This window comes from Nymphalis io, chromosome 18 (assembly GCF_905147045.1).
Source record: "Nymphalis io chromosome 18, ilAglIoxx1.1, whole genome shotgun sequence".
NCBI classification, from domain to species: Eukaryota; Metazoa; Arthropoda; class Insecta; order Lepidoptera; family Nymphalidae; genus Nymphalis; species Nymphalis io.
In genome coordinates, this window is record NC_065905.1 from 850,538 (window position 1) to 874,102 (window position 23,565).

At 34.4% G+C, this 23,565-nt stretch overlaps 2 protein-coding genes and 1 long non-coding RNA gene across 3 annotated transcripts; 2 read left to right on the forward strand and 1 right to left on the reverse strand.

The window, feature by feature from the left end:
* The first annotated feature begins 1,508 nt into the window (after positions 1-1,508).
* On the forward strand, positions 1,509-5,044 carry LOC126775244 (cytochrome P450 6B7-like). The gene is made up of 2 exons (XM_050497042.1): positions 1,509-2,898; positions 3,342-5,044. Exons 1-2 carry the CDS (start codon positions 1,518-1,520, stop codon positions 3,509-3,511), a joined length of 1,551 nt encoding a protein of 516 aa, XP_050352999.1. The 5' UTR covers positions 1,509-1,517; the 3' UTR covers positions 3,512-5,044.
* LOC126775269 (uncharacterized) lies at positions 2,522-15,282 on the reverse strand. The gene is made up of 2 exons (XR_007669869.1): positions 15,138-15,282; positions 2,522-2,757 (listed from the first exon to the last, which is right to left on the reverse strand). It is a non-coding gene; the product is annotated as an uncharacterized LOC126775269 (long non-coding RNA).
* On the forward strand, positions 13,864-16,396 carry LOC126775243 (cytochrome P450 6B7-like). Its single transcript, XM_050497041.1, has 2 exons — positions 13,864-15,278; positions 16,210-16,396. Exons 1-2 carry the CDS (start codon positions 13,898-13,900, stop codon positions 16,377-16,379), a joined length of 1,551 nt encoding a protein of 516 aa, XP_050352998.1. The 5' UTR covers positions 13,864-13,897; the 3' UTR covers positions 16,380-16,396.
* The last annotated feature ends 7,169 nt before the right edge of the window (positions 16,397-23,565 follow it).

Consider the following 23,565-nt stretch of genomic DNA (forward strand, 5'->3'; position numbering starts at 1 on the left):
CATACCGTCCCAATCCGCCGACTTATAGTGCCAAACGCGACGTTTGCATACCGCTAGTGGCGGCAGCTTGGCCTGTGGCACTCTGGTAGATATAAGGCTGTGATCCGAAGAGCCAAGAGGAGCCTGAACCACAACCTGATATTCCACCGGGTGAGAAGTCAGCAGAAGGTCCAGTAGAGAAGGTGCTTGCTCATCAATGTCTGGGATCCTGTGGGCTGATCAACCAGTTGGGTCAAGTCATGTGTGCGAGCAAAAGCATGAGCAGTCCTTCCAGCATGGTCAGTTTTGAGGGATTTCAACCAGGATTCGTGGTGAGCATTAAAATCCCCCAAAAACACCAATTCCGCGTTGGGAAATTGCTCTTGCGCAGCATCTGCCACCCGACTAAGATGGTCAAATAATCGGCTTGTCTCCAAGTCACCATTGTGGGATCTGTAGAGGCACACGTAGACTCGGCTCTGACGAACCAGGTCCACACGTACCAACAACATGGAGAAGGAGGGGTCCTCCAAGCAGCGCAGTCGGTGACAGCAAACATCCGTCCTGACGAACAAGCATACTCCGGCTTTCGCTTTGAAGGATTCTTCAAGCGTGTAGCCGGGATAATTAAGTTCGTTCATAAGATTCTTATCAGTTAATAGTTTAATTTACTTACTGTGTTCATTGTGATTCAATATATGCTTAAACTAATTGTGTTACGCTATATAGGTCTTAGTAACATGTTATATAATACTTAATATAATAAGTGTTAACTCAACGCTAGGACTAACGCGTATATAATTTAGAATAAACAAAAAAAAAACACGAAATTAAGTAACATTGAAACAAAATTTATAATTAACATAAATATTAGGTTATTCTAATTTATATCCGTGTTGGTCCTAACGTTGAGTTTAACATAACAAGGTATGTATGTATTAACTGTTGGATAATCAAATAAATAAACATGCATATTTAGAATATTTTCATAGTATCGTATTTAGCCGAGATGGCCCAGTGGTAAGAACTCGTGAATCTTAACTGATGATCGTGGGTTCAAACCCGGGCAAGCACCACTGAATTTTCATGTACTTAATTTGTAATTATAATTCACCTTGTGCTTGACGGTGGAGAAGAAAATCGTCAGGAAACCTGCATATGTCTAATATCACTAAAATTCTGTCACATATATATCCGCCAACCCGCATTGGAGCAGCGTGGTGGAATAACGTACAAACCTACTCTTCAAAAGGAGAAGAGAAGTTAGCCCAGCAGTGGAAAATTTATTTGATGGTTTTAAAATATTTTACTTGTGATTGCTAAAATGCTTGACCTGTTATTTCCTATTTGAGTCATGCTTGTAAAATTCAATCATAATAAATAATATTATCATTTTATTATATACAAAAAATACCTTTATTTATTATTGTTTCCGACACTCGGAACATGGTTCCCCTACTTATATTAAAACACAGCTAAAGTATATAAATATTGCTGTTGTTCGCTTACAGAGAACACTCGAAGAACAAAGTTATAAAATGATAGTCTTATATACAATTATCACTTTCATACTTGTTGTTTTGTGTTCATTATATTACTATTTAACTAAGAATCATGATTATTGGAAAAAGAGAAAAGTGCCCTATTTAAAACCTTCGTTATTGTTCGGAAATTATAAGGACTATATTTTATTCAGAAAAAATTTGCCAAATGTCGCGCAAGATATTTGCCGAAAATTTCCGAATGAGCCCTACGTTGGAGTTTTCTACGGCACGGATCCCGCTCTCATCATCAAAGATCCTAACCTCATCAAACTTGTGATGGCAAAAGATTTTTACTACTTTAGCTACAGAGAGGTATCTCAGCACTTACATAAGGAGTTAATTACACAGAATATGTTCTTCAATGGAGGTGACAAATGGAAAGTTCTACGTCAAAATTTAACGGCGCTGTTTTCATCTGCCAAAATGAAAAATATGTTTCCTTTGATTGAATCTTGTGCCAGCGCTTTAGAAGACGCGTTAAATAGAGAAATGACCAATCAAAATACAATTGAGATCAAATCACTTTTAGCAAGATACACCATGGACTGTATCGGATCGTGTGCTTTTGGTATAAACACCGGTACATTAACGGCAAAGTCGTCTTCTAATCCGTTCACTATAATGGGTGAAAAATTGTTCGATGTTACTAACTATGGGGGATTTCGATTGGTCAGCCGTGCGATGTGGCCCGCCCTCTTTTATAGATTAGGGTTTACTTTGTTCGATAATGATATAATACATTTCTTTAATAAAATACTTACAGAAGTCTTTGAAAGCCGCCAGTACAAGGAATCTTCGAGAAACGATTTCGTTGATCTTATTTTGGGTTGGAAGAAAAAGTCATATTTAATTGGTGACAGCATAACTAAGTTCAATACTGGAGCTAAGACGACAATAAGCCTGAATGTAGATGATAATTTACTGATCGCTCAGTGCACTCTCTTCTTTGCTGCTGGATTTGAAACGACGTCAACTACTACAAGTTTCATACTTTACGAACTAGCAAAGAGGAAAGATGCTCAGACTCGAGTGCTTGAAGAAATCGACGACTATTACCAAAGACACGAAGGCAAGATAGAATACGAGTGTATCAATGAGATGCCGTTTGTTCAAGCGTGCATTGACGAAACACTTCGTATTTACCCTGTCCTGGGTGTTCTCACTCGCGAAGTAACGGAAAACTATACTCTTCCCACAGGTCTGCTTTTAGAGAAAGGTACTCGTGTCCATATACCTGTATACGATTTGCATCATAACCCAGAACACTTTTCGGATCCTGAAGAATTTCGTCCAGAAAGGTTCTTGGGTGATGAAAGGAAGAACATTAAGCCGTTCACCTATATGCCATTCGGTGAAGGACCTCGAATATGTATAGGTAATATTTTTTTTATATTTATCGTTTTATTACTATATGTATTATAAATAAATATTCTTCTAAATTATGTACGGGACATATTAACAGGCTCTTGAGATAACTGACAATTACATTATTATCAGGAAATGATTTTATTCTGTTACAAGGTAATAAACGTTTTGAAACAATATAATTATAGAAAAGTAATTGCACGCCAAGGTTGTCAACAGTAAGTCACGGATAGGCTTAAAACTGCTAGTGAGTGCAGACTTAAGTCCATTAATTAAGGATAGATTTTACAGCCTTACTTAAAAACTTTGTAATGCGTGACGTTTTTAGTGAAGCAATATTTTCTGTCTTTCTTTCATCAGTGTTTTGACATGTGAAAGAAGAAGAAACAGCATTGTTCGACTGATCATCCACAAAACAACATTTATGGATAAATTCGTTAAATTCAATTTCAGGATTGCGGTTCTCGAAGATGCCGATAGTTGCGGGTCTCCTCACAATATTGAAGAACTATAGTATTGAACTGGCTGAGGGCATGCCTCGAACGATCGACTTTCAACCCCGGGCACTCGTCGTGCATGCTATCGGAGGAATTAATATTAAGTTTATACCTCGTAAAACATAAATGATGAACAAAAGAAATAATGAATTTACAACTAAATTTAAAAAGTCAAAATTCGACCGTAAATATTATTGATAATTAATAGAAAACGTTAATTATGTTGTTTTGATAAGACTTAAGCTTTTTTTTTTATAAAATAGGTAGGCGAACGAGCATGTGGTAAGTGGTCACCAACACCCATAGACATTGGCACAGTAAGAAATGTTAACCATCGCTTACATCGCCAATACGCCACCAACCTTGGGAACTAAGATGTTATGTCCCTTGTGCCTGTAATTACACTGGCTTACTCATCCTTCAAACCGGAATACAACAATACCAAGTTCTGTTATTCTGCGGTAGAATATCTGAATAATAGTTGCTCGTCAATAGTTGACAACTAATGAGAAAAATATACTGAACTGCGTTGTCTTTGCATATTAATATATAGTCGATGACCTCAATACACACTATTATAATAAACAGTTCGAATTCTATTAATAGCTAGATCACTGATAATTAAGTCACTTAGGTTAAAAGGTATTTCACGTACATATCGCATGTTTCATTTGTTTTTGATGCTGATGTCCGAATGACTTCGAATCCAAATAATTTAAGAATATTTAACTAAAAGTAAAAAAAAATCTATTTAATGTCTGATTTCAATTACCTTAGCTTTATTAATAATAATAATAATAATTTATTTAATACAGACACAAAAACATAAGTTGGCATATGGCTTAACAAACTGTTAAGCTTATAACATTATAAGTAGCATTATTTTAAACTTACGCTTAAATTTTCACAATAACATATTCCGTTAATACCTTACTACTAGGCCAAGGGTTTCTCTCCTCTTGAGGTGAAGACTAGGTTTAATTCGTTTGTTTATTCCACCTACTATTATTGTGGTAATAGTAGGTACTTACTAATGTGACAAAATCTCTCCCAACACGTGTAGGATACAGGAACACCCTAGGATGAGCATGTAGTGCTTACTCAGACTTGAACCTACTACTACTACTACTACTACGATGAAATTTCACGTATTACAGCAACTATATCATAGTAGTATTTTGACTTATATCTAGTTCGTAATAAAAAAATATTAACAAATTTTCTGCTCACTAAAAGTTATAAAGAAACTGAAAGATACTTTAATCCAACTTTTTAATTGATTTAACAAATATATTAAAATTTTTATCTTATGTAAACACACACACACGCACACACACTCACATATACACACACTAATTCACACAAAAGCGAGCACGCACACCCGGCACACAAACATTTATAAAACTGCTTTCTTATTGTTTCTGTTTTGAGTAGAATTCTTTTCACTTACTTTAAGCCGTAAATACCCAATATTTACATGTATGTAGCTCTGCGCCTACTGCTTACTCATTCTGGGGTTTGCTAAATTGCTATCCTTGACACAGGTTATCCAAATAACCCATGAAGGATAGTGAGTTCCAGTCACCGAATAAATTAAAAGCAAAACCAAAAATTTATACTCGTGATGAGAGATAAAATAAAATTATTTTTTTAAATAGATTTATTTATTTAATTATTTATTTCATTCGCAAAAAGTAAAGTAAAAAAGTAAGTAACAGCCTGTAAATGTCCCATTGCTGGGCTAAGGCCTCCTCTCCCTTTTTGAGGAGAAGGTTTAGAGCTTATTCAACCACGCAGCTCGAATGCGGGTTGGTGGAATTATCATGTGGCAGAATTTCAGTGAAATTAAGATGCAGGATTCCTCACGATATTTTCCTTCACCGAAAAGCACGAGATGAATTATGAACAGAAATTAAGCACATGAAAATTCAGAGGTGCTTGCCCGAGTTTGAACCCACGTTCATCGGTTAAGACTTACGCGTTCTTACCACTGGGCCATCTCGACTTTTTTTACATTTTTTTTCATTCGCAAAACTGGATATAAATTAGGTGGTGCAAATATACATACGAGGAATAAAATAAGGACATAATAAATAAGCATAAATATATAATAGTATCAATAAAATAACTTATTGATAAGTAATCTATAACAAATAAATAAAATTAAAGTGTCTGTCTTTGATTTCAAAATAATTCTTCGATCTGCGAGTTACCATAAACAACCATTATAGGTAGCGGTAGCTACCACCTAATTTAAATTTATTATTAATTTTTATACGTATAATTCAAATACGCATTATCAAGAGCAAATTAATTAGTAAATTAGTTCTTGCTTTTGATTATAATCACACGTTGGAAATGCTTATACATCGTTCGTTTCAATAGCATGGAATCAAATTGGGAAACAGCCTGACAGTTTTTTACCCCTACCTGTAGATGATCGTAAAATTTTTTTTCAGACAACAAAATAAAATTGCTCCATACATCCTATTACATTCGAAGAAAGAATAAAGATAAACAAACCTTAGATTTACATATTCCATGCGGTTTGCTAATAGTTTTGCGGCATCATGCACTACAAACAGTTCTTGATTAATTTACCTTTATTTATAATACAACACTATTCCACTTAACTATATCCACTTTAATTTAACGTCCAAAGTTCCGATCACAACTTCGCGGACATTAAAACGCCATTTTTTCGCCAACCAATGCCATCGCGTCAATTCGATGTCAAAGTTGTACATTTGTCTTTACTCCTCTTGGGGTTGGAATAGTTTATATACGAATTAATGCTTTACATAGTGGAAGCAAATCTGTGAAGTGGAATCTGTAACATTATATTACGGAATTATTATTATTAATTACTTTACATTTTGAAACGATAAATATGTCTAGTGAAATCGTATGTACTTAGGATTTTATTATGTGTAGAATAATGGAGGTTGTATAGGCGGGTTTTTACAAAAAGTGACATTCGAACGAAATTAAAGATGGCGGCTTCCTAATTCATCGAAACCGTTCCGGTTTGATGGGTGAGCGAGCCAGTGTACTTACAAGCATAAGAAACATAACATCTTAGTTTCCAAGGTTGGTGGTGCATAAGCGATGTAACCGATGGTTAACGTTTCTTACAATGCCAATGTCTATGGGCGTTGGTGACCACTAACTACTAACTGAGAAGGTTTTTTTTTTAAATTTCAATACAAACAAATTCATTACAAATTATATACCAGCGCAGTAATAAACTTAAAAACTTTAAGTGTTAATTTACTAATCTTTCAATATCAAATGAAATTGTTAGAACAATAACAAATACATTATATTATATTATTACAAGTTCTAGAAGCTAACTATGATTCTTTGTTAATAAATAATAATGTACATCAGATCTAGATTTATAAAAAATAAATTAATAATTTTAATAAATAACCAGTTAATGTCCCACGGCTGGGCTAAGGCCTCCTCTCCATTTGAGAAGGTTCAGAGTTTATTCCATATTGCTGCTCCAATACGGGTTGGTGGAATATACATGTAGCAGAATTTCAATGAAATTAGACACATGCAGGTTTCTTCACAATGTTTTCCTTCACCGTCAAGCACGAGATGAATTATAAACACAAATTAAGCACATGAAAATTCAGTGGTGCTCGCCCGGGTTTGAACCCACAATCATATAGTCTTAATAAACTTAAATAATATAAATGAATAAAGATAACTAATAGATAACTTTGTGTTTCATCGATGTTTTGAATTCGTCTTATCTGTAGTCAATAAATTATCATTATCAGTAATAATAATTAATATAGCTTAATAACAGTGATCGCGCAGATTACGTATGCGTGTGAAAACAAATTAATTTAACACTAGCTGTACCCGTGGTTTCACCCGCGTATAACTTAAAAAAACACTAAGAGAAGGCTTATAATATTTCAGTATATGCAATATTTTTAGTTTTATTTTCGTATTTATTCGGTTTGCGCCCCACCCGGATCTAGATAGGGCAACATACAATTGGAATCATACATGAGAAAAACAACATTCTCTCAAATCTATTCCGACATACTTGAATGTCTTTCCCTGTGATTTATTTTTTGTGACTGCAAACGATACCTTCACAGGAAATTGAGTCGTTATAAAACTAAAATGTAAATTTGATTTTTTTTAATAAGTACTTTATTCATGAACCGATAGGAATAAAACAAATACTAAATTTTTAAGGATGTTAGCCATAATACATTGGTAAAGATTACTCAAATCCGTTAAACCATTTAGCTTGCACAAACGCAAAGACAAACAGATACCAATTCTAACAATCATGGTTTTATAATAGATATAAATACAATATAATAGAGAATAGAACCCCTATTGCGTTGATAACCGCCCCCCGGTAATCGTTTTACAGATATATCTTCAATGTACAGACAGCGATCAATTACTGATTTGTTATTTGTATAGATAGTAATAATTTAATTCAAGTTTAATATTTAACGATTTAATATGTTAAGTGAACTTACTAAGTAACGGTTTCTCAGTTTTATTGTTATTATCTTTTATTATGAACAAAAGAAAAAATCAAATGCCTATCAATGTAATTTAAATAAAACTAAATAACTTGTTGGAAGTGTAACTAACCACAAAAAAACCTTCCAGTACCTACCCATTACATTACACACAGGTATAGTGCGTCTTTAACAAATCGCAATATTCAACATCGCAAAACAGAGAACCGTCAACGACGTCTGCCCGCACGCATAGCACCGCGCGCTCACATTGTCATCGTCGTAACTTTTGAAATATTTGTCCAAATGACATAGTGTAAAAGACAAAGTTTGTCTACTTTAAATATCAGAAGTGATAAAAGAATTTGTTTCGATAAGAATCAATTTGTTAATACAAAATATGCTTTTTGGAAATAAATATATAATTTTATTGTATTTTCGATTCACTATTTTAGCGATAATGGCTTAAAACATGCACATGGCTTGTCACTGGCAATCGTTGTCCACTGCTGAACATAGGCCTCTCTCAAGGTGCGCCAAAGCTCCCTGTAGTAACTGGGGGCCTTTTTTTGGGCGCATCTGCCGTTGAAGAGGGTTTACCCATACTCACCGCGCTGGGCAGGCGTGTTGGCGAGCGCAGATAAGATGTTTATGACCTATTATTGTAAAGTTTTTATTAAAATCCATTTAGTGTAAAGAGTAACAAACATCCATACAAACTTTCGCGTTTATAATATATAGAAGATTTGTAAAAAGTGCAAGTCATGTGAACGTCGAAACCTATAATATTTCTTTGTTCTGATAACAGAAACTTTATTATATTTGTGTAGCTTACAATCGAATCAGATAAATGAATCTTAGATTAAAATATTTCATACGATTTGCTGATATATCTACAAACAGTTCTTGAATAATATATATTTATTTATAATAACACTTATCTAATTATAATATTTTTAATAACCAGAAGTGGATTTTAAAATAACGGAAATGAAAAGTTAAATAAAGAAACAGAGGAATTAAATTAGTAACGGAAAATGCCTGCTTAACATTAATAGAGAAATATACCATTACGACACAGCTTAGGCGGGTGAAACTAAAGTTCCAATTTTCAGGAGCAAACAGAGGCCAATCATGGCGAGAGGGGTTCTTTTTTAGCCCGGTGCCCGTGTGTTGCCAGTCTTCTCGACTGACTCCTTACAATATTCACTTTAATTTTACGTCAATTCAATGTCAAAGTTGTTTTGTTTGTTTTAACTCGAGTGGTTGAAATAGGGTAATATAAAAATATATGTCATAGGCGGAGGGGCAAATGGGCCTGATGGTAAGTCGCTATCAATATCGCTAATAAGAAATATTAACCACTCCTTATATCGTCAATTCGCCACCAATCTTGGAAACTAAGGTGCTATGCATCTTGTGCCTGTAGTTAGATTAGCTCACTCACCCAACAAACCAGAAGACAACAATATTAAGTATTACTGCTCAGCGATAGAATATCTGATGAATGTTACCACCTGTCTTTGTTATCATCTATATTTATACTTGTTTTGTGTAATATTCCTCATCTGCGTAAGATTTCAACAAATAAATAATATTGTCTGAAAACCAAATACAATTAATTATTACAATATGTATTAATTATCTAATAATTACTTTATCTAAAATAGAGAAGACAATATGTTCATCCTGTCAGATAACTTTGTCTTTGTTTTATTAATTAATTTATTTAATAGATTACACAGATGCAATTAGTTCTTAGAGTTTTATCTTATGTTTTTCAAATGCAACATCAATGCTTTTATACACAAGAACAAATATATCTACTAAAATAAACGATAGAAAATGTTTTTTTTTGCTAGGAATATGTAAAATATTTAAAAGTATTAAATTTTCTATGGTTTCACTCTAAAAGATTATTGATAGTACGCCACAAGGCTACGTGTGAGTGGGGTCAATGTCGGATGAATTTGTTAGAATTCAGAGGTAGTGGCTAGGAGTGTATAGCTAAATAAACAAAACAAAAAGCATACATTTAGCAATAATAATACAATTTTAAAATAAATTCTATATTATTTAATTTTTACCGCCTATTTTAATGTTAAGACTTGGTTATTAATTCCAATGTCACGCGTTTAATATGACACTTACGCCTATAATTTGACACACGCTACTGGTCCAAATATCATTAAAAAAAACAAATATCAAAGAATGCTGTTAATGCTGTAACGTCAGTCTAAACAAGACTCTGTGTAAGTATTTATAAATAATAGATTTTTTTTTTATATTCGGGGAGGGCAAATGACTCTACTCCACCTGATGGTAAGTGGTAGTAGAGTCCAAACGCGACGACGGCCAGTACAGACGGGAAAAACGTCCAAGGCCTCCAGTAGCGGAGCCATCCCAAAGGTGCGAGCAATATTCCACGCAAGACCGTACCTGTGTTTTGTACAGCAGGCACAGTTGTTGTGGCGTGAAAAAATGCCGCACCTTGTCCCGAACTCCGAGTTTCCGTGAAGCTGTTTTTATAACAGCCTCGATGTAATCCCTTGGACTAAGGTCGCAGCGAACGTCAATCCCCAGCATGGCGATTTTGCTTTGTATCACCAGCGGAGTATCACAGAGGGAAGAGGGGAAAATGCTGACTTTTTCGCTGTGAGAGCGCATACCAATAAATAAATAACAATAATACAGTTATATACTGGAACAAGACAAAATAAGGTGTCTGAGAAGAGAAACGCGTCATCGTTAGCGAAGCAAAAATAGAAATGATTTAGAGTGAAATCAAGGCCATTGAGCGAACGAGATGGAAAATTATTGCGTCATCTATTCCTATCCACGATGCGATAGAAGGAGATAAATATAATCATAAAATATAAAGTTTATAACTATATTAGACCCTACTGCAGTTAATCTTGTCAACGTAAGAGAATTGCTTAGATGAATTAATGAGACATTATTAAAACATTCCAAATAACAATTATATTGTATTATTTAGTTTAACCTTTAAAGATCAAATGTTCGGGACACTCTCGGTGCCTCGGACACCGGCGAGTCCCATTTACCTCCCCCTCCACAGTTCCAAAGGGGGAAACGCGTAACGCGTTTTTCCAGGAAAAAAAGGTACCATTTAATTTATGAAATGTTAAAACAACTCATTTTACGTATGTACATACTTATTTCATGTTACAAATTAAAAGCGGGTGAAACCACAGGGCGCAACATGTACTTAAATAACGAACGCTAGCCTTTGCATTTCAAGCTACAACTAGTGTTTAGTGCCACAATTATTTACATAATAGGACTGTTTAAAACTGTCTGCAATATCTGTATTTGAATCGCAGTTCTTCAAGCCCACAATTACTTTACATTGTAACATTTTTTTGTTTAAAACTTAAGGTCACAGAAACTTACATTACCAATACTTGTTGACAATAAATCAATTTACGTACCTTTAATCAATTCTTGTTTCGGTACTTTTGAATTGTCATGTTACCGTTCAATTAAATGTAAAACTACCACCCTCGGACTGTAGATCCTACTGAGACGAAACGGCAAGAAATTCAGTGGTTATTCTTTTTCGCCCTTTTAATTAATCAAATACAATTAAATGTATGCAAATTAATGGGATATCAACGGACGTTCCACGATTTTTATCGCATATATAATCTTGTGTTGAGATTTTTTGAGATGAGATCCAAATTTATTGAATGACAAACATTCAATCATTCAATCATCGGATCATTAATGGTTCGATTTGTCTTGTTACATTATAGATACCAAAAATAATAGCCCCACTTTGTTTCCATTTATTCTTAAATGTAAGGTTTTTCAAATTACTGTGTAATTTTGTATTCTTAACAATCAATTCACGTAAGATCTTATAATTATACTGATTGCCTTTAACATGTCATTTTCAGTGTTTCTTAACATGTGTCAACGGTTTATCGTTGAACTGTGGTGACTAAGAAAATTGATAATCGTGGAATATTCTATATTTAAATATCTTAAGCTTTTGAAAAGGATGATAAATGTACAGACCACTAATGTTTGTTTATAGATGCTGTACGAAGACTTCCTCCCCTCTTAAAGTAATTTCGTGATTGGTGTCAGAATGTCAGCCGACACATGCAGGTTTCCTCACGTCTTTTTTCTTCAACACCATGGTACAGTACTATAACAAATAAAGTATATGAAAATCAATCGTTGTTTATGTTTAAAACAGCTGTCTTATAATAAATACTAAGGCAAAAAAAATGTTCCCATACTAAAAAATATTAAATACTCTTAACTTTACGAATAAAACAATTTATACGTTGATTAAAAAAATCTTAAGAAAGGTGACGTAATACTTACTGTCAATAAAAAAAAAATATAAATAAAAAAGTTTTTTTTTAATTTCTTATTTTTTATTTAAATATTTCTTATTTTAATTTGTATCCAAATTTATTATTTGTATATCATTTGTGTTTTCGTAATTGTAGTTGGGAATTGTGTGTACCAAGTAAATGTATGTTATGTACAGCTGTTGGAGATCCAAATAAAATTTATTTATAAACAAATAAAGCGTATCATTATAATTTGTATTCCTGAATTTGTAAATAAGAGTTATTACTAAGTTTAAGTGCAGTGGCAAGATGAGTCGATGACGTAGTCGAAGTTGGGCGTCGAATGTGGACCAGATTGGCACAGGACTGAGGCAGATGGCTTGCGAGTGGAGCCTATACCCAGCAGTGGGATAAAGAAGGCAGCCAGGCAGGGATGATGATTTCTTTATATATTTATTTTTTATTGTTTATTTAAGGTGGCAAACGAGCAGAAAGCTCCCCCGATGGAAAGTGACTTCCACCGCCCATGGAATGATGATGACTACGATTATTCCAAACCGATGATAGCCTTACATTTAATTTATCTTGTATTAAAAGGCGGATATGTAAGAAATAGTTAATATTTCTTATATCGCCAAAGTGCGCTGGACTATTTGCCTATAATATGTTAAAAAAAGTATAGTTTATATTTTGATTAATGACTCGTTGCCCGCGGTATTATAAAACTTATATATACGGGATATGGTATTGGATACCACGTATGACGCTCTTTGTAATAATATTATACAATAATGTAATACATACTTATATTTTCTCTCGATGCATTATACGATAAAAGTGTAAAAGACCTACATAAGAAACAATATATAATATAGCTAAAAAAAAGATAGATACTCTTATCTATACTTATACTAACAATAATAATATACTCCCAAACTGTATGCCATGCGAACAAAGCTTTGGTTTCAGTTAGTTATAATATAAAAGTCAAAATGTTGATGATAAATGATTAAAAATCGTAACTCATATTATATTAAAACACAAAAAATAACTAAAAAACATGATAGAAAAAAATTCTCTGCGAAAAATTGCTATTTAGCAACAACCAGCACACAGCTTACACACCCGTAGCACACAATTGGTTTGTTATCCCACAGGAAGCGAGTCTTTAATCACTACAAATTATAATAAAAGCGGGTGCTTTTATTATAATTCATAAAGAAGGTTAATATGTATAAATAATTAATTATGGTATTGTGAAATTTGGCCGAAACAAAACGAAAAATCTTGAACATGTCGAAAACAACCATGCCTATTGGGAGATCGGCCCCTATGAGATGCCCTTGGCTCAGGACATGTAGGTTGGAGATCGTTTCCGCTCGTATGGATATAATTGTGTTTTTTTTCAACCATTGATAATGTAATGTTAGGCCAGTACTTGACTTAATCTTATTCGAATCATTTGTAAAAAGGGAAAAGTAAAGGGCGTCGTATACAGCAAAAAAATAATTCCTCTACGCTATTTTATAGGCATAATGCAACAAACGCAAATCATTTTCTGATTTTCCTATAACTCCGAGGAAAATATGGTTTACCTACATAATAAAACTTAGTTAGCAGCGAGTATATAAATAAGGATGATTGTTAACTTACGAAAGACACACGAAGTAAATAGCTACAAAATGATAGTGTTCTATCCCATTTTCACTGTCATATTTGCCTTTATATATTTATTGTATTATTATGTAACTAAGAATCATGATTATTGGAAGAAGAGAAATGTGCCCTACCTAAAACCATCAATATTATTCGGAAATTATAAGGAATATATCTTATTCAGAAAATATTTTCCGAAGGTTGCGCAAGATATTTGCCGAAAATTTCCGACTGAGCCCTACGTTGGAGTTTTCTACGGCACGGATCCCGCTCTCATCATCAAAGATCCTAACCTCATCAAACTTGTGATGGCAAAAGATTTTTATTACTTTAACTACAGAGAGATTTCTCAGCACACACACAAGGAGTTAATTACACAGAATATGTTCTTCAACGGAGGTGACACATGGAAAGTGCTACGTCAAAATTTAACGGCGTTGTTTTCATCTGCCAAAATGAAAAATATGTTTCCTTTGATTGAATCTTGTGCCAGCGTTTTAGAAGACGCGTTAAATAGAGAAATGACCAATCAAAATACAATTGAGATCAAATCACTTTTAGCAAGATACACCATGGACTGTATCGGATCGTGTGCTTTTGGTATAAACACCGGTACATTGGCGGAAAAATCGCCTTCTAACCCATTTACTATTATGGGCGAAAAATTATTTGATGTTTCAAACTACGGAGGATTCCGATTGGTCAGCCGTGCGATGTGGCCCGCCCTCTTTTATAGATTAGGGTTCACATTGTTCGAACATAATATAACGCACTTTTTCAAAAAACTATTAACTGAAGTTTTTGAAAGCCGCCAGTACAAGGAGTCGTCGAGAAATGATTTCGTTGATCTCATCTTAGGTTGGAAGAAAAAGTCATACTTAAGTGGCGACAGCATAACTAACTTCAATACTGGAGCTAAGACGACAATAAGCCTGAATGTAGATGATAATTTACTGATCGCTCAGTGTATACTCTTCTTTGCTGCTGGATTTGAAACAACGTCAACTACTACAAGTTTTTTACTTTACGAACTAGCAAAGAGAAAAGATGCTCAGACTCGAGTGCTTGAGGAAATCGACGACTATTACCAAAGACACGAAGGCAAGATAGAATACGAGTGTATCAATGAGATGCCGTTTGTTCAAGCGTGCATTGACGAAACACTTCGTATTTACCCTGTCCTGGGTGTTCTCACTCGCGAAGTAACGGAAAACTATACTCTTCCCACAGGTCTGCTTTTAGAGAAAGGAACTCGTATCCATATACCTGTATACGATTTGCATCATAACCCAGAATACTTTCCGGATCCTGAAGAATTTCGACCAGAAAGGTTCTTGAGTGAAGAAAAAAAGAATATCAAACAATACACTTATATGCCCTTTGGTGAAGGACCTCGGATATGTATAGGTATTTTTTACTTATTATTTTTATATTTATTTTCTAAATTAATGTCTTGGAATATACCCATATATAAAGCATTAGCTTCTAGAATATTCTTCATGTTCAGAATCAAGGGATGTATATATTTTTGACAAAATGTTCTATAAAATCAGATTTAAAGAAGTAGGACAAGTTCTTTATAGTTTGATTACAAACCCCCCAAATTACCCCCATGAAATCCATGATCACTATGAAAATAGACCCCCAAACGAAATACTAATAAAACATTGTTTAATGTACACCAAATAAATACACAACGTTAAAAAGTATGTAATATTTAAAGAGTTGTATAAAACGGCAGTATTATTGCTAAAAAGTAATTTCCAGAGTACCTAATTAGTAGAGGAGAACTGTTGTTACATAAAGAAATAAAAACGCAGGTGGTATATATAAAATGTCGCTGTCTATAACATGATATTAATGAAGATATGTTTATATATAAATACACGCATTTATATTTTTATATTATAAATAAATATTTACAGAAATGTAACATTGAGATAGCCATATTAGGGAATATTCCAAATCTTTCTCAATAGTGAAACATTTGCAGAAAAATATTTGCATATCGGTTTTAATACAACAATAATTATTAAAAGAATAATTCTGCCATATTGAGTACATAACGAAAGAGCAATATATGAACCGAAGTAATAAATAGTCTATGAATACTTAAATATATTTCTCCGTTCAGAGCACTAATAATCATTAGACAGACAATTATGATATATATTAATATAATTATGGCGCACCTTGGGAGAGACCTATGTTCAGCAGTGGAAAATGATTGGCTGTTGATGATGATGATGATGATGATATGCTATATAACTTGTTAGTGTAATCATTTATTTATTTATAAGCATTTATGTTCGTTTATAAATATTGAAACACCTTTCAGGATTGCGTTTCGCGAAGATGCCGATAGTTGCGGGTCTTCTTACAATATTGAAGAACTATAGCGTCGAGCTCGCTGAGGGCATGCCTCAAACGATTGATTTTCAACCACGAGCCCTCGTTACTCAGGCGATGCAAAGAATTAATATTAAGTTAATACCTCGTAAATTATAAATGATGTATAAAATACATACTGCTTTATTTATTATACTGACCTCAACACATGCTAAGTATCGTTAAGATATATATTAATTTGTTTATAATAATTATGACACTAAGGTTAATTGGTTTTACAAACGACATCTGTTCTTCCGGCTGGTGTTTGATAATTTTGCAAATATCCGATAATATAAAAACTGACGCGTATTCAATTTAAATTTGTAATCGATTAGCAAATTTTTGTTTCATGTAATCTAATCTGTAATTTGGGTGTAATCTGATTTTCGTGTGGATTTGGGTGTGGTAAAATAAATATAATTAACAAGTAACTTTTTGATTTGCGCTTGATTTAGCGTTAAAGGTTTTCAGAAATCTATTGTTAAGATATAGTATAAAGCTGAAACTTTTTTTTTTATTTATTAACTTCCTGTTGACATATTATCTTATGTTTGTATCTTATGTTGTTATCGTCGTATCTTATGTTGTTTGTTTAAGATAGTTTATCGATGCATTTACACTGCTTACGTATGAAGCTATTAGTATAACTAACGCATGCCCTATACGTAGATACATATCTTTCTGCATATTGTGGAATTCTATAACCGAATTTCTTCCCTTCGAGGTTCGGCCTCACAGGAAGCGCCAAGATTTCTGAAGGCTAAATCTGAGTATCTTAAAGACTCGCCCCCGCCCGATGACGCTATCGAGGTCACTTGGAACAACAGCAACAAGTCCATTCGAAAAAAAACAAATCAATTAAAGTCACAATTGCACTACTAATCACTATTATTAACGATCAATAATTATTAGGTTTAATATCGTATTATTCAACATACGTATGTATTTTTGGTCTGAAAACCAATGTATAGTTGATGGAAAACGTGGATCTCAATCGAAGGTTTCAGATTCAAATCCGGGCAAGCAGTAAAAAATTGTTCATGTAATGTTATCATTTAATTCAATAAGTTCTGGTTTTTTGCAAGATGAATCGTGGGTTCAAACCCGGGCAAGTACCAGTGAGTTTTCATGTGCTTAATTTGTGTTTATAATTCATCTCTTGCTTGACGGTGAAGGAATACATCGTGATGAAACGTGCATGTGTCTAATTTCACTGAAATTCAGCCACATGTGTATTTCACCAACCGGCATTGGAGCAGCGTAGTGGAATGAACTCCATACCGTTTTCTCAAGGAGAGGAGGCCTTAGCCCAGCAGTGGAACTTTCACAGGCTGGTACTGTTTGGCGATTAAAGTAAAATATCTTACTCTAAATTATAAAAAGTTGTCATTTTCGGTATTCAAATTCTTTGCACCTTTATCGATCTATCAAACTATGTCTGATGCCCATGCACTTCTCCACCAACAGGATAATAATATTATATTGTATATTGGATAATATTATATTGTAGTGAAAAAAAATGTAAATATCGGCGACAGAATAAATCTCATTTAACCTTTTGTAAATAACATAACTAGTGCATTTAACATTATTATACGTGTATGGTTATTTATTTCGTATAAATAAGAGTATGTTTGTTTTGTTTGTTTGTAATTATATAAATAATGTATGTTTGTAGGTTTATTACATATTTTTATTGAGTTTCTAAGTGTTAAATTGATTGTAATTTTAAGTTGATTGTAAATGCACATTTTGCCCGATCACTGTTCATGCCGTTTTTTTCTTCTTTTTCAATAGAGGTTGTCTGGAAGAGATTACTGTAAGTCAATATGCCGCCTTTGCATACTTTACGTATTACTATACTATACTGTACTTTTATATAATATTTGTAAATTGTGTGCAATAAAGACTTAATTAATAAATAACATCATCACGATACGATTTTGCCAGCAAGAAGCAAGTCTCGAGCCTCGCCTTGTTAATCCGGATCACGAGACTTTTAAATCTGACAGAAGTCCCGGGATTTCAAGACACGAGACGTCCCAGGACCCAAACCTTAACGGATACACATGTGTCGCATTTTCATCCAACATGCGGATTTTCGTCTTGATGTTTTCCTTGACCGCCTATGACGAAATGAATTAAACACAAATTAAGCAAATGATCATTTAACGGTGCATACCCGGGTTTGAACGTAAAATCTTTGATTAAGATTCTGGGGTGCTAATCACTGGGCCATCTATGCTCTGTATAATTAAGGTGACTTCTTACTTTTATTTTTGTTATTATTGATGTACTAATCATGTTATTAAGAATATTTAACATTAAAAAATTGTGTTACGAAAGAAAGCTCATAAATAATGCTTAAATCATTTAGGCCTTAATGTAAGCATTAGTTTGTTCGGATAAACTCGTAACACATTCTGTCGCATACTAGATAGTTACACTAATACATTAGAAATACATTAGTTAAATACTGATTAACTGGCATTGCTATTAAAATGAATAGGAGCTAAAGTAACTATATGTAGGAGAACTGTCTCTTTTATTTAGTATTTAGCTTATAAGCCTGCAAATCCTGATGTCTTGGATTCAACACCATTTTTTATCTCGCTGGAAGTATCAGGGATGTGTGCGACTCACCAGCACTGTTCCGGAATACCAACTAAAAAACCAGCGGGATACCGCTGTGGATACACTCCATCTCATTGCGGGGCGTCATGAGATCGCTTGCGCATACCACCGTGAGCTCCGACGGTTGGGCCGCTTATGCAGGCCAACATCCTAGAACGGTTCCTGGGATACAGGAAACCCTCATTCCGCGGCGACGCTTTCTGGAGAAAATGCGCATTTTTATAAAGACGATTTATTAATCATATTTTAAATAATTAGTAAACAAGTAATTACTGGTTTCCGCCCGTGGTTTCACCTGTGCGTGGTGGGAAAGTGGTATCTATGTCCTCTTTTATACGTGTTTGTCAGGTCCTATTTGAATTACATATGTTGAAATGTAAGCTTGATAATAATAAAATAATTGCTTCTGTTGTTAAAATCATTCTTTTATACACGTTTTGTATTATACATTAAATGAATATGTACGGTCTTATGTCACTTATAACTTTTGAAATAGTCAACCAATTTTTAAGAAAAAAAAAATCTTAATGGTATGATGATAGGGAGAATAACCCAAACTCTTACACTTATGTTTTATATATGATGAAGATTATCACGGAGAAACAGACAGACAAAATAATAGTGGTTTTGGTTTAAGTATTTTGCAAAGTAGAGAACTGTTAATTTAAAGGAATAGGCAGTTATTTTAAACCTACTGATAGACACTTCGATTTTATTTATTTGTAAAAATTTAATTTAATTTAAAATCTTTTTAGAATGCTGTATACATCAGTCCTACTCACACAATTTAGAATTCCTTCTGTAATTTTTATATTATATTTTCATCATCATGATAAACTACATTAAGCGAAACATCTAATCATAAATGGTAGAAAAAAATATTAAAAACGTTTATACGTTGAAGGTAACGTAAAGTTTAAACGTAAATACGTTTTTATTTTTATTTACCTAAAATATATTTTTAAGCTACGTACATTCATTTTTAAAAAGTTTTGATGCATATACGTATTACATGATAAATAATGATGACCACTACAATATGATTAACGAACAACAATCTATTGAGTTTCTTTTCGGTTCTTCTCGGCTGAATCTACATTTTGAACCGGTGTTAACATTTTAATCAGGTTTAAATATACATTAATCTTTTTAAATATCGTATGAAAAATGCTTGTAAGAGATTATTTAAATAAAATGTATTTACAATTATTGATTATGAAAGAATCAAGTCTACTAAAAATTATATTGTAATCAAAAAATTATTATTGATTTAATTAAGAAAATAAATCATTTGAATTATCGATTCCAGGTGAACGATTCGCAAAAATGGTGATGTATGCAGCGATACTGACAATAAAGGAAATATACAATCGAACTGCCGGCGAACATGCCTCAAATATTAAACTAAAGCCAGCGGCTATTTCAACTGAGCCTGCTATAGTTATGCATCTAAGATTTATTTCCCGTTCATTTTAAGTACAATAAACAATCATTAATCAATAAAATACATTTATTTACCAAAATTATTTTAAATATCCTATATTTTATTTAAAACTGTCTGTGACCCGCGATTTTACCTGCTTTAAATTTGTTTCATGGAATATTAAATCATTGTGTTTTGTGAATGTTTTTTTTTAATATTTTTATTTGCTGTTTTATTTTTAATATATATATTAGTTATGTCTTGTGGTTTAGAAAGTATAACTTTGGTATTTATTTTTAATGATTTTATTCTTGTACTGGTGATGTGCTCACAAATAAAAGATTATTTTATTATATTCAAAACAATGAATTCAAAACAATTCTTTATCTTAAATACCTAAGACATTTAAAACGTCAACATTAAGTTGTTATAACTTTTGATTGAATAATCATGCACCTTTGGGATGGCTCCGCTAAGTACCTACTTGAGGCCTTGGACCGGTTGCAGCGACGTGCCGTACGCATTATTGGCGACGTAAAGGTCACAAACACTCTTGAACCTTTACAATTGCGTCGTGAGATAGCAGCACTGAGCGCTTTCTATCGACTGTATCACGGCGAGTGCTCTGAGGAATTATTCTCTCTAATTCCTGCTTCCCCCTTCCTTCTTAAGTCCACGCGGGCTGGTTCTCGATGTCACCGCCTAACTGTGACATCAATTCCATCGCGAACAAAGAAATTTGGCAACTCCTTTCTTTGTCGCACTTCCAAAAAATGGAATTCCTTACCAGCTCACGTATTCCCCTCCTCTTACAACCCGGGTTCCTTCAAACGAGGCGTGAAGAGGCATCTTGCGGGCCGGCAAGGCGAAGGCGGCTAGTGCAGAACGTTTTTCCCGTCTGTACTGGCCGTCGTCGCGTTTGGACTCTACTACCACTTACCATCAGGTGGAGTAGAGTCATTTGCCCTCCCGGCGATATAAAAAAAAAAAAAAAAATCATATTTTTTTTTATTAATTTGCGGTTTTTGGGCAATAGTATAATTATGCACATATAGAAAATACTTGAAAATATAATTATTTTACCAATACAATTCAAAAAACATATTTAAAAACCACCATCAATAAATCAAATTACTTTTTTTACCGGAAAAACGAAATGGCTACTAACAATCCTATGATTTGAATTGAAAAGCTTACTGAAAGCTTAGTTTTGCCTCAAAACATACAGAGCTGTGGGAATTTATCGAATTAGACGAAGGTATATTAAATGCACAGATTTAACGGTCAAATCGAAGTTGATATTGACAGTTGACGCAAAAAAATACCTACACACCCGATATGCTAAATCAGCAGTGGATGTATGATTCCAGTTACAACAGGTATTTCAAGATTCTGGTTTACTTAGCAAGGTTAGCACTGTCAATTGTAATACTTAATGATTTTATAGTATTCAATATCATCAAACTATAAATGGGATTTTTTTCGCGCTTTTACGCGAAAACTATTAATGCTATTGCAATGCAACTGACATATTATAATAGTTTATACTTTCAGCACTGACATAGGCTGTACTATGTTTCATTCTTTAAAGCTAATATGCAGATTTTGTGTGTTAAGTAGATCCTTATAAATCTACTCGTGCGAGCTGATAACAGAATCAGATTATATAATAATTGAAACTAAAAAGGATGATTTGCGTTTTTTGTTATCTTTTAACCGCCTTGTCATCGTCAGTGTGCCCAAACGAGTTATAAAAATAATTTAAATATAACACACACATTTAAATATTTCATTTACCAATGAGGATATTTTTATGTACACAGAAGTGAATATAATTTGACCAAGAGCGCGCCTACAGCTAGCGAAATTTCAGATTTCATCCCTTTCACGCACCTCTCGATGTGCGATCACATTATATTTATTTTTTCTATCTACAGCGACATTTGATATTATATTTAATATTTTTTTTATATTCGCCGGGAGGGCAAATGACTCTAGTCATTTGCCCTCCCACCTGATGGTAAGTGGTAGTAGAGTCCAAACGCGACGACGGCCAGTACAGACGGGAAAAACGTTCTGCACTAGCCGCCTTCGCCTTGCCGGCCCGCAAGATGCCTCTTCACGCCTCGTTTGAAGGAACCCGGGTTGTAAGAGGAGGGGAACACCTGAGCTGGTAAGGAATTCCATTTTTTGGAAGTGCGACAAGGAAAGAGTTGCCAAATTTCTTTGTTCGCGATGGAATTGATGTCACAGTTAGGCCGTGACATCGAGAACCAGCTCGCGTGGACTTAAGAAGGAAGGGGGAAACAGGAATTAGAGAGAATAATTCCTCAGAGCACTCGCCGTGATACAGTCGATAGAAAGCGCTCAGTGCTGCTATCTCACGACGCAATTGTAAAGGTTCAAGGGTGTTTGTGACCTTTACGTCGCCAATAATGCGTACGGCACGTCGCTGCAACCGGTCCAAGGCCTCAAGTAGGTACTTAGCGGAGCCATACCAATGGCGCGAGCAATATTCCACGCAAGACCGTACCTGTGTTTTGTACAGCAGGCACAGTTGTTGTGGCGTGAAAAAGCGCCGCACCTTGTTCAGAACTCCGAGTTTCCGTGAAGCTGTTTTTATAACAGCCTCGATGTAATCCCTTGGACTAAGGTCGCAGCGAACGTCAATCCCCAGCATGGCGATTTTGCTTTGCATCACCAGCGGAGTACCACAGAGGGAGGGAAGAGGGGAAAATGTTGACTTTTTCGCCGTGAGAGCGCATACCTGTGTTTTCTTGGCATTAAACTCAACAAGATTATCAGAGCCCCATTTCGCGATGAGCTCTAACGTCCTATTGAGTTCAATGACAAGATCCTTCCGCCTCTCCTCAATTTCCGCTCGCCCAGCCACTGCGCGTCCGTGGTATCGACCATGCACTGTACTATCGTCTGCATAGCAATGTATGTTCCCAATGGAGAGCATATCATTGATATGCAAAAGAAAAAGTGTTGGAGATAGCACAGATCCCTGGGGGACCCCAGCATTCACTACATAGAATTGTGAAGCGCAACCATCAACTAAAACACGAAGGCTACGCTTGTGTAGGAAGCTGGCAATCCAGGTGCATAGCTGAGCAGGCAGACTATATGCCGGTAGCTTGGAGAGAAGACTTCTGTGCCAGACCCTGTCGAAAGCCTTGGAGATATCAAGGCTGACAGCCAACGATTCTCCACGCTTGTCGATAGCTTAACCCCAGAGGTGTG

Bases quoted from the DNA above. Each gene is read 5' to 3' on its own strand.
- LOC126775244 (XM_050497042.1), top strand. From the start codon at position 1,518: ATGATAGTCTTATATACAATTATCACTTTCATACTTGTTGTTTTGTGT. The intron at 2,899-3,341 runs GTAATATTTTTT...ATTCAATTTCAG, and splicing joins AGGACCTCGAATATGTATAG to GATTGCGGTTCTCGAAGATG.
- LOC126775243 (XM_050497041.1), top strand. From the start codon at position 13,898: ATGATAGTGTTCTATCCCATTTTCACTGTCATATTTGCCTTTATATAT. The intron at 15,279-16,209 runs GTATTTTTTACT...AACACCTTTCAG, and splicing joins AGGACCTCGGATATGTATAG to GATTGCGTTTCGCGAAGATG.